The following is a 27,110-nucleotide window of genomic DNA, read 5'->3' as shown; positions in this document are numbered from 1 at the left end:
AAATAAAAAATCTAACCTCCTCTTGCCTCATTCCTTCTAGAATAAGTAATTTAATAAATATCTTATTAGCAATGAGGAGACCATCTTCCTCTGACATATAATACAAAACTGAGGTTCCAATAAACCCTATACGAAATTATCACGTACATACTTGTGCAAATTATATTAGACCACCATCCCTGTTAACTAGCTCCATATCGTATTTCATAGATAGGTAAGATAATAGTTTAGACTATATACTTGATAGACAGAACAATTAAGCTTGTCTGGAGCTCTATAGATTTCATGCCTAGAGCTTTTGCCGCTCTTTATTTGTACTCTGTTTGTTTTACTAAGAGTGTACTTATTATCACATTGTTATCTTTATTCATGATTGCATATTTGTTGTAACATTTTCTCACAACCTCAATAAAAATATAATTTAAAAAAAAAAAAAAAAGTTCCTTTCGAAGAAGAAGGATTAGGACACAAAGAAGGGACCACAATCTCTTGATTGATGTTGAGGTCTGACACAACTTGACTGAGAAACCCTAACTTAGTACGTAGGACAGCCTTATCCGAATGAAACACCAGATAAGGAGGCTCACATTGCAAGGCGACACTCTGAGATACTCTGCGCGTCAAGGCAATAGCTAGTAGAAAGAGAACTTTCCAGGACAACAATTGTAATATCAAATTCATGCATAGGCTCAAACGTAGCCTGTTGCAAAACTTTAAGAACTAAATTCAGACTCCAAGGGGGAGCCGAAGATCTGAACACAGGTCTGATCCTAATCAGAGCCCTAACAAAAGACTGAACATCTGGAAGCTCAGAGAGCCTCTTGTGTAGTAGAACAGACAAGGCCGAAATCTGACCTTGTGATGAAAGGCAAAGAATGACTGGGGGAAAGGGGAAGTGGGAGAGGTATTTAAGCCAATGAGGTGAATTATCAAGCAGTCAACTATGCTGCATTCGCCGGCACCAATACGCTCGCCTAACATCGCCTAACATCGCGGCCGCGGACCTGAATACGCTCTCTTTATTTATAACAAAAGCTGTCAAAAAGTCACGGACCAAGTACGGGGCAATGAGCAGTGGACTGTTGTTAACTAGCAGTCATCGATCTTGCTGCTATTCGGCTTTTTCCCAACTTTATTTATACCCTGTCACTAAACACCGCCACTATACTAAAATGTTTAACCCCTATCCCACCGCTCCCGGACCTCGCCGCAACTAAATAAAGTTATTAACACCCATCCCGCTGCTCCCGGAGCCCACCGCAATTCTAATAAAGTTATTAACCCCTATACCTCCACTCCCGGAGTCCACCGCAACTCTAATAAAGTTATTAACCCCTATCCCTCCACTCCCGGAGCCCACCGCAACTCTAATAAAGTTATTAACCCCTATCCCTCCGCTCCCGGACCCCTCCGCAACTAAATAAATGTATTAACTCCTAAACCCCTGGCCTCCCACATCACTACCAGTTACTAAACCTATTAACCCCTAAACCGCCAGCCCCCCACATCGCCATAAACTAAATTAAGCTATTAACCCCTAAACCTAACAACCCGCTAACTTTACATTAAATATTAACTCATCCCTATCTTATAATAAATTTAAACTTACCTTTAGAATTAAAATAAACTATATTAATCTACTAATTAACCTACCCTAACTATTATCCTACAATTACATTAAACTACATTAAACTAATAATTAACCTACCCTAACTATTATACTAAAATTACATTAAACTGAAAATTAAATTAACTATATTACATTTTTAAAAACCTAACCCTACTCAAGTTATTTAAATCTACTATTAAAAATTACTGTTACAAAAAAATAACAACTAAGTTACACAAAATAAAAAACACTGTTACACATAATAAAAAACACTGTTACACAAAATAAAAAACACTGTTACTCAAAATAAAAAACACTGTTACACAAAATAAATAAACACTAAGTTACACAAAATAAAAAATAAATTATCAAATATTTAAACTAATTACACCAAATCTAATAGCCCTATCAAAATAAAAAAAGCCCCCCAAAATAAAAAAAAAAGCCCTAGCCTACACTTAACTACCAATGGCCCTTAAAATGGCCTTTTGCGGGGCATTGCCCCAAAGAAATCAGCTCTTTTACCTGTTAAAAAAAATAAAAATACCCCCCCAACATTAAAACCCACCACCCACACAACCAACACCCCCAAATAAAATTCCAATCAGCCAATAGAATGCAAACTCAATCCTATTGGCTGAATGGATCAGCCAATAGGAAGAAAGCTCAATCCTATTGGCTGATTGCAACAGCCAATAGGATTTTTTCCCCTTTAATTCCGATTGGCTGATAGAATTCTATCAGCCAATCGGAATGTAAGAGACGCCATCTTGGATGATGTAATTTAAAGGATACTTCATTCTTCAAGAGACATCGTAAGAAGAGGATGCTCCTTGAAGATGGAGCCGCACCACGCCGGATGGATGAAGATAGAAGATGCCGTCTGGATTAACACTTCTGCCCGCTTGGATGAAGACTTCTGCCGGCTTCGCTGAGGACTTCTGCCGCTTGGATGAGGATGGATGTCTGGCCTTTGAAAACTGTAAGTGGATCTTCAGGGGTTAGTGTTAGTTTTTTTTAAGGATTTATTTAAGGGTTTTAATTTTAGGTTAGGGACTTTGGGCAGTAAAAGAGCTGAATGCCCTTTTAAGGGCAATGCCCATACAAATGCCCTTTTCAGGGCAATGGGGAGCTTAGGATTTTTAAATAGGTTTTTATTTGGGGGTGTTGGTTGTGTGGGTGGTGGGTTTTACTGTTGGGGGGTATTTGTATTTTTTTAACAGGTAAAAGAGCTGATTTGTTTGGGGCAATTCCCCCGCAAAAGGCCCTTTTAAGGGCCATTGGTAGTTTAGTGTAGGCTAGGGTTTTTTTTTATTTTGGGGGCTTTTTTATTTTGATAGGGCTCTTAGATTAGGTGTAATTAGTTTTAATATTTGATAATTTATTTTTTATTTTGTGTAACTTAGTGTTTTTTATTTTGTGTAACTTCTATCTATTGGGTACTTATAGAGCGCAAATTAATCACCCGTGAGGGTCTCAAGGTGCATAGGTTTTTTATTTTGTGTAACTTAGTGTTTTTTATTTTGTGTAATTTAGTTGTTATTTTTTTGTAACTTAGTAATTTTTAATAGTAGATTTAAATAACTTGAGTAGGGTTAGGTTTTTAGAAATGTAATATAGTTAATTTAATTTTTAGTTTAATGTAATTTTAGTATAATAGTTAGGGTAGGTTAATTAATAGTTTAATATAGTTTAATGTAATTGTAGGATAATAGTTAGGGTAGGTTAATTAGTAGATTAATATAGTTTATTTTAATTCTAAAGGTTAGTTTAAATGTATTATAAGATAGGGATGAGTTAATATTTAATGTAAAGTTAGCGGGTTGTTAGGTTTAGGGGTTAATAGCTTAATTTAGTTTATGGCGATGTGGGTGGCTGACGGTTTAGGGGTTAATAGGTTTAGTAAGTGGTAGTGATGTGGGAGGCCAGGGGTTTAGGGGTTAATACATTTATTTAGTTGCGGAGGGGTCCGGGAGCGGCAGGATAGGGGTTAATAACTTCATCAGAGTTGCGGTGGGCTCCGGGATCGGAGGGATAGGTGTTAATACATTTATTTAGTAGCGGTAGGCTCCGGGAGCGGTGGAACAAGGGTTAATACATTTATTTAGTTGCGGCGGTGTCGAGGGAGCGGCGGGATAGGGGTTAATAAGTATAATGTAGGTGGCGGCGATGTCGGTCCGGCAGATTAGGGGTGTTTAGACTCAGGGTACATGTTAGGGTGTTAGGTGTAAACGTAATTTGTTTTCTACCATAGAAATCAATGGGATATCTGGCAGCATCGAACATTATCTTTCGATGCTTTCAGACTCCCATTGATTCCTATGGCATCCGCGGCCTCCAGGGTGGCGGATTGAAAACCAGGTACGCTGGGCCGGAATAGTGGCGAGCGTACTTGTTAGAAGTTTGATAAATGGCAAAAGTTGTCAGATAGTGCTGAATTTGTATTCGAAACATCTGTAATGACGTAAGCATCGATCTGTGTAGGATTGAGACCGGCGGATTGTATGTTACGTCACAAATTTCAACTTTTGCCGGTCTGTAGGCTTTGATAAATGGGTCAAATCAGGCTCATCACACAATTACGTTGCGGAATTCCAGCGTATTTGCGGTTGATGGCTTGATAAATATCCCTCTTTGGCTGGGGTGTATTTGCCTCCTCCTAGTGGCCAGGTTCAGAATGAAGAAGGAAGTAAAAAGACAGATTGCAATAACCGGTTTTCTGAACGCTATTTCTTTATGTTGCAGTTGGGATTTTCGGTTACTCACAGTTTCTAGTGATAACATTAGCTGTAAGGGATATCACAATTATTAGTGATTTACAACTCTCAATTATCAGCAACAATGTAAATGTGATCTGAATAATTATTTTGAATTAACTGAAAAGAATCTGAACAGGAATCTTCTATAAACTCAGGGTCACGTGTTTTATGTCGTTTTCAGGCTTCTCAGCTTCTTGTTACCTTTGATGAACATTTATTGAGCAACAACTTTAAATTTGGGATCATTTATCAGAAACTAGGGCAGGTAAGAGGCGCACAGAGAATAAATCTAAAGAAAGAGGAAGGGAAATAATCACTATTTTTAGGGGTGTGGTTAAGAGAATGAAAAGGAAGGAGATGCAAGAGAAATGACGTTAAACAGAGGTGTCATTACCTACTGGGGTGTCACAGCATATAACTGAGGGTGTCACTACCTACTGGGGTATCACAGTGTATAACTGAGGGTGTCATTACCTACTGGGGTGTCACATCATATAACTTAGGGTGTCAGTACATAATGGGGTGTCACAGTGTATAACTGAGGGTGTCATTACCTACTGGGGTGTCACATCATATAACTTAGGGTGTCACTACATAATGGGACGTCACAGCGTATAACTGAGGGTGTCATTACCTACTGGGATATCACAGCATATAACTGAGGGTGTCACTACATAATGGGGCATCACAGCGTATAACTGAGGGTGTCACTACATAATGGGGTGTCTCAGCATATAACTGAGGGTGTCACTACATAATGGGGAGTCACAGCGTATAACTGAGGGTGTCACTACATAATGGGGTGTCACAGCATATAACTGAGGGTGTCACTACATAATGGGGCATCACAGCGTATAACTGAGGGTGTCACTACATAATGGGGTGTCACAGCGTATAACTGAGGGTGTCATTACCTACTGGGATATCACAGCATATAACTGAGGGTGTCACTACATAAAGGGGTGTCACAGCATATAACTGAGGGTGTAAGTACATAATGGGGTGTCACAGTGTATAACTGAGGGTGTAAGTACATAATGGGGTGTCACAACATATAACTGAGTGTGTCACTACATAATGGGGTGTCACAGCGTATAACTGAGCGTGTAAGTACATAATGGGGCGTCACAACATATAACTGAGGGTGTCACTACATAATGGGGTGTCACAGTGTATAACTGAGGGTGTAAGTACATAATGGGGTGTCACAGCATATAACTGAGGGTGTAAGTAAATAATGGGGTGTCACAGCATATAACTGAGGGTGTCACTACATAATGGGGTGTCACAGCATATAACTGAAGGTGTAAGTACATAATGGGGTGTCACAGCGTATAACTGAGCGTGTAAGTACATAATGGGGCTTCACAGCATATAACTGAGGGTGTCACTACATAATGAGGTGTCTCAGCATATAACTGAGGGTGTCACTACATATGGGGTGTCTCAGCATATAACTGAGGGTGTCACTACATAATGGGGTGTCACAGCGTATAACTGAGCGGGTAAGTACATAATGGGGCGTCACAGCATATAACTGAGGGTGTCACTACATAATGGGGTGTCACAGCGTATAACTGAGCATGTAAGTACATAATGGGGCATCACAGCATATAACTGAGGGTGTCACTACATAATGGGGTGTCACATCATTTAACTGAGGGTGTCACTACATAATGGGGTGTCACAGCGTATAACTGAGGGTGTCAGTACATAATGGGGTGTCACATCATTTAACTGAGGGTGTCACTACATAATGGGGTGTCACAGCGTATAACTGAGGGTGTCACTACATAATGGGGTGTCACATCATTTAACTGAGGGTGTCACTACATAATGGGTTGTCACATCATTTAACTGAGGGTGTCACTACATAATGGGGTGTCACATCATTTAACTGAGGGTGTCACTACATAATGGGGTGTCACAGTGTATAACTGAGGGTGTCACTACATAATGGGGTGTCACAGCGTATAACTGAGGGTGTCACTACATAATGGGGTGTCACAGCATATAACTGAGCGTGTAAGTACATAATGGGGTGTCACAGCGTATAACTGAGCGTGTAAGTACATAATGGGGCGTCACAGCATATAACTGAGGGTGTCACTACATAATGGGGTGTCACATCATTTAACTGAGGGTGTCACTACATAATGGGGTGTCACTGCGTATAACTGAGGGTGTCACTACATAATGGGGCGTCACTGCGTATAACTGAGGGTGTCACTACATAATGGGGCGTCACAGCATATAACTGAGGGTGTCACTACATAATGGGATGTCAAATCATTTAACTAAGGGTGTCACTACATAATGGGGAGTCACATCAATTAACTGAGGGTGTCACTACATAATGGGGTGTCACAGCATATAACTGAGGGTGTCACTACATAATAGGGCGTCACAGCGTATAACTGAGGGTGTCACTACATAATGGGGTGTCACAGCGTATAACTGAGCGTGTCACTACATAATGGGGTGTCGTAGCGTATAACTGAGGGTGTAAGTACATAATGGGGTGTCACATCATTTAACTGAGGGTGTCACTACATAATGGGGTGTCACATCATTTAACTGAGGGTGTCACTACATAATGGGGCGTCACAGCATATAACTGAGGGTGTCACTACATAATGGGGTGTCACATCATTTACTGAGGGTGTCACTACATAATGGGGTGTCACATCATTTAACTGAGGGTGTCACTACATAATGGGGCGTCACAGCGTATAACTGAGGGTGTCACTACATAATGGGGTGTCACAGCGTATAACTGAGGGTGTCACTACATAATGGGGTATCGTAGCGTATAACTGAGGGTGTAAGTACATAATGGGGTGTCACATCATTTAACTGAGGGTGTCACTACATAATGGGGTGTCACATCATTTAACTGAGGGTGTCACTACATAATGGGGCGTCACAGCATATAACTGAGGGTGTCACTACATAATGGGGTGTCACATAATTTAACTGAGGGTGTCACTACATAATGGGGTGTCACAGTGTATAACTGAGGGTGTCACTACATAATGGGGTGTCACAGCGTATAACTGAGGGTGTCACTACATAATGGGGTGTCACAGCATATAACTGAGCGTGTAAGTACATAATGGGGTGTCACAGCGTATAACTGAGCGTGTAAGTACATAATGGGGCGTCACAGCATATAACTGAGGGTGTCACTACATAATGGGGTGTCACATCATTTAACTGAGGGTGTCACTACATAATGGGGTGTCACTGCGTATACCTGAGGGTGTCACTACATAATGGGGCGTCACAGCATATAACTGAGGGTGTCACTACATAATGGGATGTCAAATCATTTAACTGAGGGTGTCACTACATAATGGGGAGTCACATCAATTAACTGAGGGTGTCACTACATAATGGGGTGTCACAGCATATAACTGAGGGTGTCACTACATAATAGGGCATCACAGCGTATAACTGAGGGTGTCACTACATAATGGGGTGTCACAGCGTATAACTGAGGGTGTCACTACATAATGGGGTGTCGTAGCGTATAACTGAGGGTGTAAGTACATAATGGGGTGTCACATCATTTAACTGAGGGTGTCACTACATAATGGGGTGTCACATCATTTAACTGAGGGTGTCACTACATAATGGGGTGTCACAGCATATAACTGAGGGTGTCACTACATAATGGGGCGTCACAGCGTATAACTGAGGGTGTCACTACATAATGGGGTGTCACAGCGTATAACTGAGGGTGTCACTACATAATGGGGTGTCGTAGCGTATAACTGAGGGTGTAAGTACATAATGGGGTGTCACATCATTTAACTGAGGGTGTCACTACATAATGGGGTGTCACATCATTTAACTGAGGGTGTCACTACATAATGGGGCGTCACAGCATATAACTGAGGGTGTCACTACATAATGGGGTGTCACATCATTTAACTGAGGGTGTCACTACATAATGGGGTGTCACATCATTTAACTGAGGGTGTCACTACATAATGGGGTGTCTCAGCATAAAACTAAGGGTGTAATTACATAATGAGGTGTCACATTGAGTAATTAAGGGTGTAATTACATAATGAGGTGTCACATTAAGTAACTAAGGGTGTAATTACATAATGGGGTGTCACAGCATATAACTGAGGGTGTCAGTACATAATGAGGTGTCACAGTATATAACAGAGGGTGTCAGTACATAATGAGGTGTCACAGTATATAACAGAGGGTGTCAGTACATAATGAGGTGTCACAGTATATAACAGAGGGAGGGTTTCAGTACATAATGGGGTCTCACAGTGTATAACTGAGAGTGTCAATACATAATAGAGTGTCTGTATAAATAATGGTGTCAATAAAAATGTGGGTATCACAGTCTATCTATCTATCTATCTATCTATCTATCTATCTATCTATCTATCTATCTATCATCTGTCTGTCTTTCTATCTATCATCTATTTGTCTGTCTCTTAATTATCTATCTTTCTATCTATCATCTATCTATCTGTATGTCTGTCTGCCTGTCTATTAATTATCTATCTATCTATCATCTATCTATCTATCTATCTATCTATCAATCTATCTATCTATCATCTGTCTGTCTTTCTATCTATCATCTAACTATCTGTATGTCTGTCTGCCTGTTTATTAATTATCTACCTATCTATCTATCTATCATCTATCTATCTATCTATCTATCTATCTATCATCTATCTATCTGTCTGTCTCTCTGCCTGTCTATTAATTATCTATCTATCTATCTATCTATCTATCTATCTGTCTATCTCTGCTCATCATGCAGGTGACAGAAGCAGAGTTATTTAGCAACACAGAGGAAAGTTTGGCTTTCATTGAATTTCTTGACTTTCTGGGTGATATAATTCAGCTTCAGAATTTCACTGGGTAAGACTCAAACTGCATCTTCTCATCTGAACTAGATGCAGCTGCCCATTTATACAGCACTGTCAAATCCTGAGAAAAGAGCAGATCTATTCATTTTTTATCTAGATCACAATAAATGTTGAAATAATACAACTATATAAATAATATATTTCTGTTCTTGCGCTTACAATTGTAAAACTATGCAGAGAAACATTAGTGATATGTGACTTGAAGAACAGGCTGTACAAATGTCACATCTAATGTCACCATAAATGTAAACTTTATTTCTTACAGATTTCGTGGTGGGTTGGATGTGTCGCAGGGTCAGACAGGATCAGAGTCTGTATATACCACATTCCGTGGCCATGAGATAATGTTCCATGTGTCAACTAAACTTCCCTACACCCCTGGGGACCCTCAGCAGGTGTTTATGTCAAGCATTTTAGTTTAGTTAAAAAAGGGGACAGTAAAGTAAAAATGTTTTTTTTCATAATTCAGGCAGAGCACCCAATTTTAAACAACTTTCTAATTCACTTCTATTATAATTTGTTCTATATTCTCTTAGTATCTTTTGTTGAAAAGCAGGGACGTATAGTTATTTCCTGCCTTGTATGCCCCAGACACCTGCCTCGTCATCTCTTTAACGCAGAATATCCTGGGAACAAAGCACATTGGATAAAAGAAGCAAATTGGAAACAAAAATATAACAGTTTGTTCTGTCTGAATCAAAAAGAAAATTTTGGTTTTAATATCCCTATAAGTGACCTCAGGAGCGTGCACGTGTCCTTAGCCATCTGGCAGCAGTGCTTGCAATAATGTTTAGAGCACTGTTATACATTGTTGCAAACTCTGCTTCAGTAGAGTGTCTGTCACATGTTATAGCATTAGTGTTTGTAACTATGTGTAACAGTTTTATAAACATTGTTGCAAACACTGCTGCCAGATGGCGACAGACACGTGTACGCTCCTGAGATCACATAGGATTACTGTTTAACAAACGTAAAATTGATAATAGAAGTAAATTGGAAAGTAGTTTGCAATGCTCTATCCAATCCATTTAAAGGGACATTACCCATCATTTTTCTTTCATGATTTAAATACAGCATACAATTTTTAAAAACTTTCAAATTTACTTCAGTTAACTAATTTGCTTCTTTCTCTTGGTATCCTTTGTTTAAGGAGAAGGAATGCACTACTGGGAGCTAGCTGCTGACTGGGGGTTGCACATATATGCCCATTGTCATTGACTCACTAGGTGCTCAGCTAGCTCCCAGTAGTGCATTGCTGCTTCTCAAACAAAGGATACTAAGAGAATGAAGGAAGTTTGGTAATATAAGTCAATTAGAAACCTTTGTGTTTCATATCCATTTAAGTTTAATTGACTGTTCCTTTTTATGTCACATAATATTCATTAGCAATATCATATTTGATGTATTAGAATAAAGACCTGAGTGTGGGATTTTATTTTCCAAATGTGCAGATCAAGAAGCACAGTTTTCATCTTTAATATAAATGAACAAATCAGATTATTCCAGTCACAATAAAGTTATGGTGGTTACAAATCAGATAGAAAACCTTGTAAGGAACTAATTCATTCATTCTGTATAATGTCCCCTTTTGGCTACTTCAAACCCAAACATACCTTATTGTACTTGTTCCCCTCTCCAGCTGCAGAGAAAACGTCACATTGGGAATGACATTGTGTCTCTTGTGTATCAAGAGGAAGGATCCGTTTTTTCTCCAGATATCATCACCTCACACTTCCTGCACTGTTTTATCTCAGTCCAGCCCTGCCAGAGCCCCAGTGGAGAGAGACTGTACAAGGTGAGGCCTAGTCTTGCCCCAGCCACTGAAGAAGTCTTTTTACCAAACATGGCTCCAAAGCAAAACTTGCCCCATAGATCACCTTGTGACCTGCCCTGTAGATCACCTTGTGACTTGCCCCGTAGATCTCCTTGTGACTTGCCCTGTAGATCACCTTGTGACTTGCTCCATAGATCACCTTGTGACCTGCCCTGTAGATCACCTTATGACTTGCCCTGAAGATCACCTTGTGATTTTCCCTGTAGATCATCTTGTGCATTTCCCTGTACATCACCTTGTGACTTGCTCAATAGATCACTTTGTGACTTTCAGAGTAGATCCCCTTGTAATTTTCCCTGTAGATCACCTTGTGACTTTCCCTGTACATCACCTTGTGACTTGCTCCATAGATCACTTTGTGACTTTCAGAGTAGATCCCCTTGTATCTTGCCCTGTAGATCACCTTGTCAAGTCCCATAGATCACCATGTGACCTGCCCTATAGATCACCTTGTGACTTTCCTAGTAGATCACCTTGTGACTTTCCCCATAGATCACCTTGTGATCTGCCCCATATAGATCACCTTGTGACTTGCCCTGTAGATCACCTTGTGATTTGCCCTGTAGATCACCTTGTGACTTGCCCTGTAGATCACCTTGTGACTTGCCAAGTAGATCACCTTGTGACTTGCCCCGTAAATCACCTTGTGACTTTCCCCATAGATCACCTTGTGACTTGCCCTATAGATCACCTTGTGACTTGCCCTGTAGATCACCTTGTGATTTGCCCCGTAGATCACCTTGTGACTTGCCCTGTAGATCACCTTGTGACTTGCCCCATAAATCACCTTGTGACTTGCCCTGTAAATCACTTGTGACCTGCCCTATAGTTCATAGATCACCTTGTGACTTGCCCATAGATCACCTTGTGACTTGCTTCATAGATCACCTCCTGACCTGCCCCATAGATCACCTTGTGACCTGCCCCATATAGATCACCTTGTGACTTGCCCTGTAGATCACTTGTGACTTGTCTTATAGATCATAGATCACCTTGTGACTTGCCCCATAGATCACCTTGTGACTTGCTCTGTAGATCACTTGTGACCTGCCCCATAGATCACCTTGTGACTTGCCCAGTAGATCACCTTGTGACTTGCTCTATAGATAACCTTGTGACCTGCCCCATATAGATCACTTTGTGACTTTCCCCGTAGATCCCCTTGTGTAGATCACCTTGTGACTTTCCCCATAGATCACCTTGTGACCTGCCCTATATAGATCACCTTGTGACTTACCCTGTAGATCACCTTGTGACTTGCCCCGTAGATCACCTTGTGACTTGCCCTGTAGATCTCCTTGTGACTTGCCCTGTAGATCACCTTGTGACTTGCTCCGTAGATCACCTTGTGACTTGCCCTGTAGATCACCCTGTGACTTGCCCTGTAGATCTCCTTGTGACTTGCCCTGTAGATCACCTTGTGACTTGCTCCATAGATCACCTTGTGACCTGCCCTTTAGATCACCTTATGACTTGCCCTGAAGATCACCTTGTGATTTTCCCTGTAGATCATCTTGTGCCTTTCCCTGTACATCACCTTGTGACTTGCTCAATAGATCACTTTGTGACTTTCAGAGTAGATCCCCTTGTAATTTTCCCTGTAGATCACCTTGTGACTTTCCCTGTACATCACCTTGTGACTTGCTCCATAGATCACTTTGTGACTTTCAGAGTAGATCCCCTTGTGTCTTGCCCTGTAGATCACCTTGTCAAGTCCCATAGATCACCTTGTGACCTGCCCTATAGATCACCTTGTGACTTTCCTAGTAGATCACCTTGTGACTTTCCCCATAGATCACCTTGTGATCTGCCCCATATAGATCAACTTGTGACTTGCCCTGTAGATCACCTTGTGATTTGCCCCGTAGATCACCTTGTGACTTGCCCTGTAGATCACCATGTGACTTGCCCTGTAGATCACCTTGTGACTTGCCCTGTAAATCACCTTGTGACTTTCCCCATAGATCACCTTGTGACTTGCCCTATAGATCACCTTGTGACTTGCCCTGTAGATCACCTTGTGATTTGCCCCGTAGATCACCTTGTGACTTGCCCCGTAGATCACCTTGTGACTTGCCCTGTAGATCACCTTGTGACTTGCCCCGTAAATCACCTTGTGACTTGCCCTGTAAATCACTTGTGACCTGCCCTATAGTTCATAGATCACCTTGTGACTTGCCCCGTAGATCACCTTGTGACTTGCTTCATAGATCACCTCCTGACCTGCCCCATAGATCACCTTGTGACCTGCCCCATATAGATCACCTTGTGACTTGCCCTGTAGATCACTTGTGACTTGTCTTATAGATCATAGATCACCTTGTGACTTGCCCCATAATCACCTTGTGACTTGCTCTGTAGATCACTTGTGACCTGCCCCATAGATCACCTTGTGACTTGCCCTGTAGATCACCTTGTGACTTGCTCTATAGATAACCTTGTGACCTGCCCCATATAGATCACTTTGTGACTTTCCCCGTAGATCCCCTTGTGTAGATCACCTTGTGACTTTCCCCATAGATCACCTTGTGACCTGCCCTATATAGATCACCTTGTGACTTACCCTGTAGATCACCTTGTGACTTGCCCCGTAGATCACCTTGTGACTTGCCCTGTAGGTCACCTTGTGACTTGCCCCATAGATCACCTTGTGACTTGCACCGTAAATCACCTTGTGACTTGCCCTGTAGATCACTTGTGACCTGCCCTATAGTTCATAGATCACCTTGTGACTTGCCCCGTAGATCACCTTGTGACTTGCTTCATAGATCACCTCCTGACCTGACCCATAGATCACCCTGTGACCTGCCCCATATAGATCACCTTGTGACTTGCCCTGTAGATCACTTGTGACTTGTCTTATAGATCATAGATCACCTTGTGACTTGCCCCGTAGATCACCTTGTGACTTGCTCTGTAGATCACTTGTGACCTGACTCATAGATCACCTTGTGACTTGCCCTGTAGATCACCTTGTGACTTTCTCTATAGATAACCTTGTGACCTGCCCCATATAGATCACCTTGTGACTTGCCCTGTAGATCACTTTGTGTGAAAGTGTTGCACATCAGATGGTAAGTCACAGGGTCAGGGATTACCCCAGGACATAACATTTGTGAGCAAAAAGTTGACCAGAAAGCTAAGTTTTACCAAAGTATAGGGTACAAGTGGGGCCTTATCCTCTTCTCTCTATGTACTGTGTTTATTTGTTCTTAAATCCGCTCTCTCCTTGCTCTGCATAAAGCACAGGGCAAGTAAAAAAGGGCACTAGCTAGTAGATTCAGGGCAGTTAGCACCAATGAGGTTTGGGGTCCTACAGTAATAAACAAGGATGTGAAGTATCCCCCTATTAAAAGCACACAGCCCCTGTTATCATGTAATTGTCTGGCAGAAATCATGCACCTATGACATAGTTCTCTAATATATGTTTGATGCTTAACAAAAACATGATCATAACACTGGTCACTAGGGGTTAAAACTGTTTTATTTCTATTCACTTTTTAATTATAGAAGTTAACAACTTGTTTCATAGCAAAATATTTGATCAGAATCTGTAAGGTGTTTTGTCAAACATTAAGGGTATCAGGGAGCCCATAATAGTATTTCAGTGAATTTATATTATTCTGTCCGCAGGTGTCGGTCACCGCTCGGGATGATGTACCCATATTTGGTCCTCCACTTCCCACCCCTGCTGTGTTTCGAAAGGTTAGTGAACATCTAACCCTCACAATGACCCCAGGGAGACGCAGACAGGAGAAAGTCTTTAATATTCACAGTTACTGTTTGTGTTACTATTATTTATTAGAGAAACGGTGTAGTACACAAATATTTGTGCAAATACAGATATTTATGTGTTAGATTTTTACTGTAAGAAATCCAGCACCAAAAAGAACCAAATCCCACAATAGACCACAGTTATTTTCAGCATTTGTTTCACTAAGGAATAACAAAAACTATGCACATTATATACTGTATATATATATATATATATATATATATATATATATATATATATATATATATAGAGAGAGAGAGAGAGAGAGAGAGAGATAATTTAATACAGGTAGATAGGGACAATCAGTACTATATATATATATAAATAATTTATTACAGGTAGATAGGGACACTCAGTACTATATATAATATATATATATATATATTAATACATAATGTATCACAGGTAGATAGGGACAATCAGTACTATATATATATATAAATAATGTATCACAGGTAGATAGGGACAATCAGTACTATATATATATATAAATAATGTATCACAGGTAGATAGGGACAATCAGTACTATATATATATATAAATAATGTATCACAGGTAGATAGGGACAATCAGTACTATATATATATATAAATAATGTATCACAGGTAGATAGGGACAATCAGTACTATATATATATATAAATAATGTATCACAGGTAGATAGGGACAATCAGTACTATATATATATATAAATAATGTATCACAGGTAGATAGGGACAATCAGTACTATATATATATATAAATAATGTATCACAGGTAGATAGGGACAATCAGTACTATATATAATATATATAAATAATGTATCACAGGTAGATAGGGACACTCAGTACTATATATATATATATAAATAATGTATCACAGGTAGATAGGGACAATCAGTACTATATATATATATATATAAATAATGTATCACAGGTAGATAGGGACAATCAGTACTATATATATATATAAATAATTTATTACAGGTAGATAGGGACAATCAGTACTATATATATATATAAATAATTTATTACAGGTAGATAGGGACAATCAGTACTATATATATATATAAATAATTTATTACAGGTAGATAGGGACAATCAGTACTATATATATATATAAATAATGTATCACAGGTAGATAGGGACAATCAGTACTATATATATATATAAATAATGTATCACAGGTAGATAGGGACAATCAGTACTATATATATATATAAATAATGTATCACAGGTAGATAGGGACAATCAGTACTATATATATATATAAATAATTTATTACAGGTAGATAGGGACAATCAGTACTATATATATATATAAATAATTTATCACAGGTAGATAGGGACAATCAGTAATATATATATATATAAATAATTTATTACAGGTAGATAGGGACAATCAGTACTATATATATATATAAATAATTTATTACAGGTAGATAGGGACAATCAGTACTATATATATATATAAATAATTTATTACAGGTAGATAGGGACAATCAGTACTATATATATATATAAATAATGTATCACAGGTAGATAGGGACACTCAGTACTATATATATATATATAAATAATGTATCACAGGTAGATAGGGACAATCAGTACTATATATAATATATATAAATAATGTATCACAGGTAGATAGGGACACTCAGTACTATATATATATATATAAATAATTTATCACAGGTAGATAGGGACAATCAGTACTATATATATGTATATATATATATATATATATATATATATATATACAGGTGGCCCTCGTTTTACAACGGTTCAATTTACACCGTTTCAGAATAACAACCTTTTCTTCCAGTCATGTGACTGCTATTGAAAAGTATTGAGAAGCAGTGCATTTATTAAAATAGCCAGTAGGTGGAGCTGTCCGCTTGTGTTGCAGCAAAGCCAAGCAAGCTGAAATTAATCAGTTTAACTCTCCTGAGCTATCGAGCAAATTTCAAAGGAACAAGATCTTCCTGTCTATAAATCAGTCCAGATTGGAATGCATTAAAAGAACTGTTTGCAGAAAAATGCAAGTGAAGTCTGTGTTGTGTGATTATTTTATTAGGTTTATAATGCTGTTTAGCAAATGTTTTTGTTCATTTAACTTAGTTTAATTATATATTCTGTGTTGTGTGATTATTTTATTAGGTTTATAATGCTGTTTAGCAAATGTTTTTGTTCATTTAACTTAGTTTAATTATATATTCTGTGTTGTGTGATTATTTTATTAGGTTTATAATGCTGTTTAGCATTTAAAGTCTTCATTTCAAAGCTTTAAAAATAATGTATTAGGTGTTACTTATGACAATTTTGAGAGGGGCCTGGAACCTATCTCCCTCACTTCCCATTGACTTACATTATAAACTGGGTTTCAATTTACAACGGTTTCGATTTACAACCATTCCTTCTGGAACCTAACCCCGGCGTAAACTGAGGGCTACCTGTATATATATAAAAAGGGTAATATATAAATAATACCCTTTTTAGTAAAGTTTTAATCTTATTGCTAATATGTAACTGTTATACACATATTGACCACATGGTGGCACAACGGCACAGTCAGTTAATTTTAATTAATATGGTTAATTTTCACCGAAAATTAGGTAAATATAGCCAGCGAACAGAAGGATAGAAAATAACCAGATACATTTATTCTGTAGTGTAAAAAAAAGAAGGCAGTGATCACTGAAGCAGACTGTGGCCTTCTCAGTATGACATGACCAGCAGGCTGGAAGCATAGATCTGTAACTGACTCCCAATGGCAGTACCCAAAATAAACACTGGGTGGCAGAATTTCCCCATCTAATATCTCATTTCATTTTTTTTATAGCAATATAAATTATTTAGTCCTTTTCACTGAACAAAAATTAATGTTCACAAATTTGTACTCTGGTCACTGAGCCAGATATTACAGCAGTACAACTGAGGCACCTGTGTTTGTGGATATAAAAAAAACTAATTGCATATTTTACTAAAAAATAAATGCAGACATGAGCTGAGCTTGGGTTGTGACTAACCTAATGTGTTTTACTACATGTGTCCTTCAGCCTTATATAAATTGTGTTTTGTATGTGTACATTTTATTCAATATGCTGATAAAGTGATATAGTGGGCAGTATTCACTAATAGGCCTATTCAACCTCTCTGGCTACTTCATCAGCTTTGTTTTTCTATGCAGCTAATTCACTAAAGCTTTATCATGTATCAATTCTTTAGTCGAAAATAGGGAAGTGGTGATGATAGTGAGAATGGTGAGGTTGAGGATGGTCAATGAAGCTGGAGGGGCTTGTTAGGCCATGTGTGGGCTTGTGTGTCTAGGGAAGCTGGAGAGACTATTGATGCCACTGAATACGGAGTGCCTAGTGAGGCCAGAGAAGATGGAGCTTGTATATTTGGAGAGCCTGGTGACGCATATGAAGTTGAAGTGGCTGGAGAAACTGGAGAGATTGAGGAGGCCAGTTAAGATGGAGAGTCTGTGAGGCTGGATGAGCTGGAGAGGCTGTGAGGCCAGTGAAGATGGAGAGGCTGTAAGGCTGGTGAAGATGGAGAGGCTGTGAGGTCAGTGAAGATGGAGAGGCTGTGAGGTCAGTGAAGATGAAGAGGCTGTGAGGTCAGTGAAGATGGAGAGGCTGTGAGGCTGGTGAAAATGGAGAGGCTGTAAGACTGGTGAAGATGGAGAGGCTGTGATGCTGGTGAAGATGGAAATGCTGTGAGGCTGGTGAAGATGGAGAGGCTGTGATGATGGTGAAGATGGAAATGCTGTGAGGCTGGTGAAGATGGAGAGGCTGTGAGGCTGATGAAGATGGAGGGGCTGTGAGGCCAATGAAGATGGAGAGGCTGTGAGGCCAGTGAAGAGGGAGAGGCTGTAAGGTCAGTGAAGATGGAGAGGATGTGAGGTCAGTTAAGATGGAGAGGCTGTGAGGTCAGTGAAGATGGAGAGGCTGTGAGGCCAGTAAAGATGGAGAGGCTGTGAGGCCAGTGAAGATGGAGAGGATGTGAGGTCAGTAAAGATGGAGAGGCTGTGAAAATGGAGAGGCTGTGAGGCTGGTGAAGATGGAGAGGCTGTGAGGCCAGTGAAGATGGAGAGGATGTGAGGTCAGTAAAGATGGAGAGGCTGTGAAGATGGAGAGGCTGTGAGGTCAGTGAAGATGGAGAGGTTGTGAAGATTGAGAGGCTGTGAGGTCAGTGAAGATGGAGAGGCTGTGAGGTCAGTGAAGATGGAGAGGCTGTGAGGTCAGTAAAGATGGAGAGGCTGTGAAGATGGAGAGGCTGTGAGGCTGGTGAAGATGGAGGGGCTGTGAGGCCAGTGAAGATGGAGAGGATGTGAGGCCAGTGAAGATGGAGAGGATGTGAGGTCAGTAAAGATGGAGAGGCTGTGAGGTCAGTGAAGATGGAGAGGCTGTTAGGTCAGTGAAGATGGAGAAGCTGTGAGGTCAGTAAAGTTAGAGAGGCTGTGAGGACAGTGAAGTTGAAGAGGTTGTGAGGCCAGTGAAGATGGAGAGGCTGTGAGGTCAGTGAAGATGGAGAGGCTGTGAGGCTGGTGAAAATGGAGAGGCTGTGATGCTGGTGAAGATGGAAATGCTGTGAGGCTGGTGAAGATGGAGAGGCTATGATGGCAGTGAAGATGGAGAGACTGTAAGGCTAATGAAGAAGGAGAGGCTGTGAGGTTAGTGAAGATGGAGAGGATGTGAGGTCAGTTAAGATGGAGAGGCTGTGAGGTCAGTAAAGATTGAGAGGCCAGTGAAGATGGAGAGGCTGTGAGGCTAATGAAGATGGAGAGGCTGTAAGGCCAGTGAAGAAGGAAAGGCTGTGAGGCTGGTGAAGATGGAGAGGCTGTGAGGCTGGTGAAGATGGAGAGGCTGTGAGGCTGGTGAAGATGGAGAGGCTGTCAGGCTGGTGAAGATGGAGAGGCTGTGAGGCTGGTGAAGATGGAGAGGCTGTGAGGCTGATGAAGATGGAAAGACTGTGAGGCCAGTGAAGATGGAGAGGCTGTGAGGTCAGTAAAGAGGGAGAGGCTGTGAGGTCAGTAAAGATGGAGAGGATGTAATGTCAGTGAAGATGGAGAGGCTGTGATGTCAGTGAAGATGGAGAGGCTGTAAAGGTCAGTAAAGTTGGAGAGGCTGTGAGGCCAGTGAAGTTGAAGAGGTTGTGACTTGTGAGGCCAGTGAAGTTGAAGAGGTTGTGAGGCCAGTGAAGATAGAGAGGCTGTAAGGTCAGTGAATATGGAGGGGCTGTGAGGCTGATGAAGATGGAGTGGCTGTGAGGCTGGTGAAGATGGAGAGGCTGTGAGGCTGGTGAAGATGGAGAGGCTTTGAGGTCAGTGAAGATGGAGAGGCGGTGAGGCTGGTGAAGATGGAGAGGCTGGTGAAGATGGAGAGTCTGTGAGGCTGATGAAGATGGACAGGCTGTGAGGCTGGTGAAGATAGAGAGGCTGTGAGGTCAGTGAAGATGGAGAGGCTGTGAGGTCAGTAAAGATGGAGAGGCTGTGAGGTCAGTGAAGATGGAGAGGCTGTGAGGTCAGTGAAGATGGAGAGGCTGTGAGGCCAGTGAAGTTGAAGAGGTTGTGAGGCCAGTGAAGATGGAGAGGCTGTAAGGTCAGTGAAGATGGAGAGGCTGTAAGGTCAGTGAAGATGGAGAGGCTGTGAGGTCAGTGAAGATGGAGAGGCTGTGAGGCCAGTGAAGTTGAAGAGGTTGTGAGGCCAGTGAAGATGGAGAGGCTGTAAGGTCAGTGAAGATGGAGAGGCTGTAAGGTCAGTGAAGATGGAGAGGCTGTTAGGTCAGTGAATATGGAGGGGCTGTGAGGCTGATGAAGATGGAGAGGCTGTAAGGCTGGTGAAGATGGCGAGGCTGTGAGGCTGGTGAAGATGGAGAGGCTGTGAGGCTGATGAAGATGGAGGGGCTGTGAGGCTGGTGAAGATGGAGAGGCTGTGAGGCCAGTGAAGATGGAGAGGCTGTAAGGTCAGTGAAGATGGAGAGGCTGTAAGGTCAGTGAATATGGAGGGGCTGTGAGGCTGATGAAGATGGAGAGGCTGTAAGGCTGGTGAAGATGGCGAGGCTGTGAGGCTGGTGAAGATGGAGAGGCTGTGAGGCTGATGAAGATGGAGGGGCTGTGAGGCTGATGAAGATGGAGAGGCTGTAAGGCTGGTGAAGATGGCGAGGCTGTGAGGCTGGTGAAGATGGAGGGGCTGTGAGGCTGGTGAAGATGGAGAGGCTGTGAGGCTGGTGAAGATGGAGAGGCTGTGAGGCTGGTGAAGATGGAGAGGCTGTGAGGCTGGTGAAGATGGAGAGGCTGTGAGGCTGGTGAAGATGGAGAGGCTGTGAGGCTGATGAAGATGGAGGGGCTGTGAGGCTGGTGAAGATGGAGAGGCTGTGAGGCCAGTGAAGATGGAGAGGCTGTAAGGTCAGTGAAGATGGAGAGGCTGTAAGGTCAGTGAAGATGGAGAGGCTGTAAGGTCAGTGAATATGGAGGGGCTGTGAGGCTGATGAAGATGGAGAGGCTGTGAGGCTGATGAAGATGGAGAGGCTGTGAGGCCAGTGAAGATGGCGAGGCTGTGAGGCTGGTAAAGATGGAGAGGCTGTGAGGCCAGTGAAGATGGAACGGCTGTGAGACTGGTGAAGATGGAGCGACTGTGAGACCATTGCATCTGGTGAGGTCAGTGAAGATGGAGAAGGTGTGAGGCTGGTGAAGACAGAAAGGCTGTGCTTGATTTGATAACAACCCTTTCCAGCCTTTATAAGCTCACGGTATAGGGGTTTATAGGTTAGGAAGTTTATTGCTGTGGGCTATTGGCGGTATAGGGGTTAATAGGTTAGGAAGTTTATTGCTGGGGGCTATTGGCGGTATAGGGGTATATAGGTTAGGAAGTTTATTGCTGTGGGCTATTGGCAGTATAGGGGTTAATAGGTTAGGAAGTTTATTGCTGTGGGCTATTGGCGGTATAGGGGTTAATAGGTTAGGAAGTTTATTGCTGGGGGCTATTGGCGGTATAGGGGTATATAGGTTAGGAAGTTTATTGTGATGAGCTATTGACAGTATAGGGGTATATAGGTTAGGAAGTTTATTGTGATGGGCTATTGACAGTATAGGGGTTAATAGATCAGGAAGTTTATTGCTGTGGGCTATTGGCAGTATAGGGGTTAATAAGTTAGGAAGTTTATTGCAGTGGGCTATTGGTGGTATAGGGGTTAATAAGTTAGGAAGTTTATTGCAGTGGGCTATAGGCGGTATAGGGGCTAATAGGTTAGGAAGTTTATTGCAGTGGGCTATTGGCGGTATAGGGGTTAATAGGTTAGGAAGTTTATTGTTGTGGGCTATTGGCAGTATAGGGGTTAATAGGTTAGGAAGTTTATTGCAGGTGGGCTATTGATGGTATAGGGGTTTATAGGTTAGGAAGTTTATTGCTGTGGGCTATTGGCAGTATAGGGGTTAATAGGTTAGGAAGTTTATTGCGGTGGGCTATTGGCGGTATAGGGGTTAATAAGTTAGAAAGTTTATTGCAGTGGGCTATTGGTGGTATAGGGGTTAATAAGTTAGGAAGTTTATTGCGGTGGGCTATTGTCACTATAGGGGTTAATAGTTTAGGAAGTTTATTGCAGTGGGCTATTGGCGGTATAGGGGTTAGTAAGTTTATTGTGGTGGGCTATTGGCGGTATAGGGGTTAATAGGTTAGGAAGTTTATTGCAGTGGGCTATAGGCGGTATAGGGGTTAATAAGTTAGGAAGTTTATTGTGGTGGGCTATTGGCAGTATAGGGGTTAATAGGTTAGGAAGTTTATTGCGGTGGGCTATTGGCAGTATAGGGGTTAATAGGTTAGGAAGTTTATTGCAGTGAGTTATTGGCGGTATAGGGGTTAATATATTAGGAAGTTTATTGCAGTGGGCTATTGGCAGTATAGGGGTTAATAGGTTAGGAAGTTTATTGCAGTGAGTTATTGGCGGTATAGGGGTTAATAGGTTAGGAAGTTTATTGCTGTGGGCTATTGGTGGTATAGGGATTAATAAGTTAGGAAGTTTATTGCGGTGGGCTATTGGTGGTATAGGGGTTAATAGGTTAGGAAGTTTATTGCGGTGGGCTATTGGTGGTATAGGGGTTAATAGGTTAGGAAGTTTATTGCGGTGGGCTATTGGTGGTATAGGGGTTAATAGGTTAGGAAGTTTATTGTGGTGGACTATTGGTGGTATAGGGGTTAATAGGTTAGGAAGTTTATTGCGGTGGGCTATGGGTGATATAGGGGTTAATAGGTTAGGACGTTTATTGCGGTGGGCTATTGGTGGTATAGGGATTAATAAGTTAGGAAGTTTATTGTGGTGGGCTATTGGCAGTATAGGGGTTAATAAGTTAGGAAGTTTATTGCGGTGGGCTATTGGCGGTATAGGGATTAATAAGTTAGGAAGTTTATTGTGGTGGGCTATTGGCGGTATAGGGGTTAATAGGTTAGGAAATTTATCGTGGTGGGCTATTGGCGGTATAGGGGTTAATATGTTAAGAAGTTTATTGTGGGGGACTATTGGTGGTATAGGGGTTAATAGGTTAGGAAGTTTATTGCGGTGGGCTATGGGTGATATAGGGGTTAATAGGTTAGAAAGTTTATTGCGGTGGGCTATTGGTGGTATAGGGATTAATAAGTTAGGAAGTTTATTGTGGTGGGCTATTGGCGGTATAGGGGTTAATAGGTTAGGAAGTTTATTGTGGTGGGCTATTGGCGGTATAGGGGTTAATAGGTTAAGAAGTTTATTGTGGGGGACTATTGGTGGTATAGGGGTTAATAGGTTAGGAAGTTTATTGCGGTGGGCTATTGGTGGTATAGGGGTTAATAGGTTAGGACGTTTATTGCGGTGGGCTATTGGTGGTATAGGGGTTAATAGGTTAGGAAGTTTATTGCAGTGAGTTTTTGGCGGTATAGGAGTTAATAGGTTAGGACGTTTATTGTGGTGGGCTATTGGTGGTATAGGGGTTAATAGGTTAGGACGTTTATTGCGGTGGGCTATTGGTGGTATAGGGGTTAATAGGTTAGGAAGGTTATTGCAGTGAGTTATTGGCGGTATAGGGGTTAATAGGTTAGAACGTTTATTGTGGTGGGCTATTGGTGGTATAGGGGTTAATAGGTTAGGAAGTTTATTGCGGTGGGCTATTGGTGGAATAGGGGTTAATAGGTTAGGAATTTTATTGCAGTGAGTTATTGGCGGTATAGGGGTTAATAGGTTAGGGTGTTTATTGTGGTGGGCTATTGGTGGTATAGGGGTTAATAGGTTAGGAAGTTTATTGCGGTGGGCTATTGACGGTATAGGGGTTAATAGGTTAGGAAGTTTATTGCGGTGGGCTATTGGCGGTATAGGGGTTAATAGGTTAGGAAGTTTATTGCGGTGGGCTATTGGCGGTATAGGGGTTAATAGGTTAGGAAGTTTATTGCGGTGGGCTATTGGCGGTATAGGGGTTAATAGGTTAGGAAGTTTATTGCGGTGGGCTATTGGCGGTATAGGGGTTAATAGGTTAGGAAGTTTATTGCGGTGGGCTATTGGCGGTATAGGGGTTAATAGGTTAGGAAGTTTATTGCAGTGAGTTATTGGTGGTATAGGGGTTAATAGGTTAGGGCGTTTATTGTGGTGGGCTATTGGTGGTATAGGGGTTAATAGGTTAGGAAGTTTATTGCAATGGGCTATAGGCAGTATAGTGGTTAATAGTTTAGGACGTTTATTGTTATGGGCTATTGACGGTATAGGGGTTAATAGGTTAGGGCGTTTATTGTGGTGGGCTATTGGTGGTATAGGGGTTAATAGGTTAGGAAGTTTATTGCAATGGGCTATAGGCAGTATAGTGGTTAATAGTTTAGGACGTTTATTGTTATGGGCTATTGACGGTATAGGGGTTAATAGGTTAGGAAGTTTATTGCGGTGGGCTATTGGCGGTATAGGGGTTAATAGGTTAGGAAGTTTATTGCAGTGAGTTATTGGCGGTATAGGGGTTAATAGGTTAGGACGTTTATTGTGGTGGGCTATTGGTGGTTTAGGGGTTAGTTAGTGTAGGGTTAGTTTGCGTTCTTCATATATCATATCTCAAGTCACATGCTGTAGCCATAAACTTCTGTCTATGTCTCAAGACTCTTATTCTTTATATATCACATCTCTTGTCACCCTCTGTAACCGTACACCTCTGTATATGTCTCAGGACTCTTATTCTTCATATATCACATATCACAGTCATCTGCTGTAACTGTACACCTCTGTCTATGTCTCAGGACTCTTATTCTTCATATATCATCTCATGTCACCTGCTATAACCATACACTTCTGTTTATGTCTCAGGACTCTTATTCTTCATATATCATCTCATGTCACCTGCTATAACCATACACTTCTGTTTATGTCTCAGGACTCTTATTCTTCATATATCATCTCATGTCACCTGCTATAACCATACACTTCTGTTTATGTCTCAGGACTCTTATTCTTCATATATCACATCTCTTGTCACCTTCTGTAACCGTACACCTCTGTCTATGTCTCAGGACTCTTATTCTTCATATATCATATCTCTTGTCACCTGCTGTAACCATACACCTCTGTCTATGTCACAGGACTCTTATTCTTCATATATCATATCTCATGTCACCTGCTATAACCGTACACCTCTGTCTATGTCACAGGACTCTTATTCTTCATATATCATATCTCATGTCACCTGCTATAACCATACACTTCTGTCTATGTCTCAGGACTCTTATTCTTCATATATCATCTCATGTCACCTGCTGTAACCGTACACTTCTGTCTATGTCTCAGGACTCTTATTCTTCATATATCATATCTCTTGTCACCTGCTATAACCATACACTTCTGTCTATGTCTCAGGACTCTTATTCTTCATATATCATCTCATGTCACCTGCTGTAACCGTACACTTCTGTCTATGTCTCAGGACTCTTATTCTTCATATATCATCTCATGTCACCTGCTATAACCATACACCTCTGTCTATGTCTCAGGACTCTTATTCTTCATATATCATATCTCTTGTCACCTGCTATAACCGTAAACCTCTGTCTTGCATCTCTGTCAGGACTCACCGTTCCGGGAGTTTTTACTCACAAAGCTGATTAATGCTGAAGTCAGCTGCTATCGAGCTGAAAGGTTCTCAAAGCTACAGGTATGAAATTGTGTCTCTCAGTTACCCACCTCTGCTAGCACTAGGATGTATTTATGTAACACAGAGTAAATGAATGAACCTTCTCTCCACTTATGGTCTTTGATTGTGACATTTCAACAGGAACGTACACGTGGAGCTCTCATTGACAGTCTATATGAAGAGCTCTTTGTGCACAGTCAGAGATTGCTGGGGGCTACAGATGAAGGTGTCAGTGACAAACTGGAAAGCACAAGTAGTGGCTTCTTGGAAAACTTCAAGGTGAGAGGTATTAGCAGAAGCACATTAAACCATAATCATCTCTTATCAATTTGTGCATGAAAAAAACAATTTCTTGTAGATATTTGGGCCATATCTTGTCTGAGGGAGACTGTGCCACAGTGGTACATAAGTATTGCACATTATAGTACAGCTTGTTGAGTTTACCCTGAGAGTGCTCCCCTGAGGATCCCACATTTTCCAATAGGATGAGAACTCCAAAATCTAAACTTGACCTATCTATTTTTCTTTATCCTTCACATCAAACAGCCCAACTTGTAGTTCACTAATATCCTGTTATGTTTTTCTATTAATTAGTCAATCCTAAAATACATCACGGTCACTCTTACCCTAGAATCTATAAGGATTCTCCTTTTCCATTATAAATAAGCTAATTTTCCAAAATATGTTTTTCGTCCACTAGTCTCATGATGAAGTTAAGATCATGGTTGTACATATAAAACACAACTCCTCAGTATATCTCAAACCCATCTAAGACAGACTCACTCGGTCAAGGACACCCCTTTGCTGCTAAAGACTTCTCCGCTATATTGCTATTATCTTCTCTCACTGCCACAGATTTACTCACTTGTGCTTCGAGGTCTCTCCATCTTCCACTTATAAACATATATTCCAATTTACACCTATTCAGCCATTCAATGCAGTTTACTTCATACACATTAACCTGAACTTTTAGAAGCCTCCCGCACATTTAGATGAATGGGTTTAACCACATAAATATGTTTGTTGCATACATTAGTTATGACTGGCCCTGCAAAGTTTTAATCAATCGGGCCCCAATTTTGAATTTCAAATAAGAAGTAGTTTGTTTTTCTGACAAAT

General features: G+C 41.0%; 1 protein-coding gene across 1 annotated transcript in view; it reads left to right on the top strand.

Moving 5' to 3' along the window:
- The window catches only part of LOC128640540 (rap1 GTPase-activating protein 1), an 89,464-nt gene extending 62,701 nt beyond the window's left edge, over positions 1 to 26,763 (top strand). Inside the window, exons 9-16 of the mRNA XM_053693012.1 lie at positions 4,550 to 4,633; positions 9,164 to 9,264; positions 9,538 to 9,667; positions 10,912 to 11,067; positions 14,740 to 14,811; positions 25,926 to 26,012; positions 26,133 to 26,270; positions 26,692 to 26,763. Of these exons, the coding sequence (XP_053548987.1) occupies positions 4,550 to 4,633; positions 9,164 to 9,264; positions 9,538 to 9,667; positions 10,912 to 11,067; positions 14,740 to 14,811; positions 25,926 to 26,012; positions 26,133 to 26,270; positions 26,692 to 26,763 (840 nt within the window). The remainder of the gene's footprint in view (positions 1 to 4,549; positions 4,634 to 9,163; positions 9,265 to 9,537; positions 9,668 to 10,911; positions 11,068 to 14,739; positions 14,812 to 25,925; positions 26,013 to 26,132; positions 26,271 to 26,691) is intronic.
- The last annotated feature ends 347 nt before the right edge of the window (positions 26,764 to 27,110 follow it).

The sequence above is a fragment of the Bombina bombina genome, chromosome 9, assembly GCF_027579735.1.
Source record: "Bombina bombina isolate aBomBom1 chromosome 9, aBomBom1.pri, whole genome shotgun sequence".
Lineage (NCBI taxonomy): Eukaryota > Metazoa > Chordata > Amphibia > Anura > Bombinatoridae > Bombina > Bombina bombina.
Note: the sequence above shows the minus strand (reverse complement) of the source record. Positions and strands in the feature narration are given on the sequence as shown.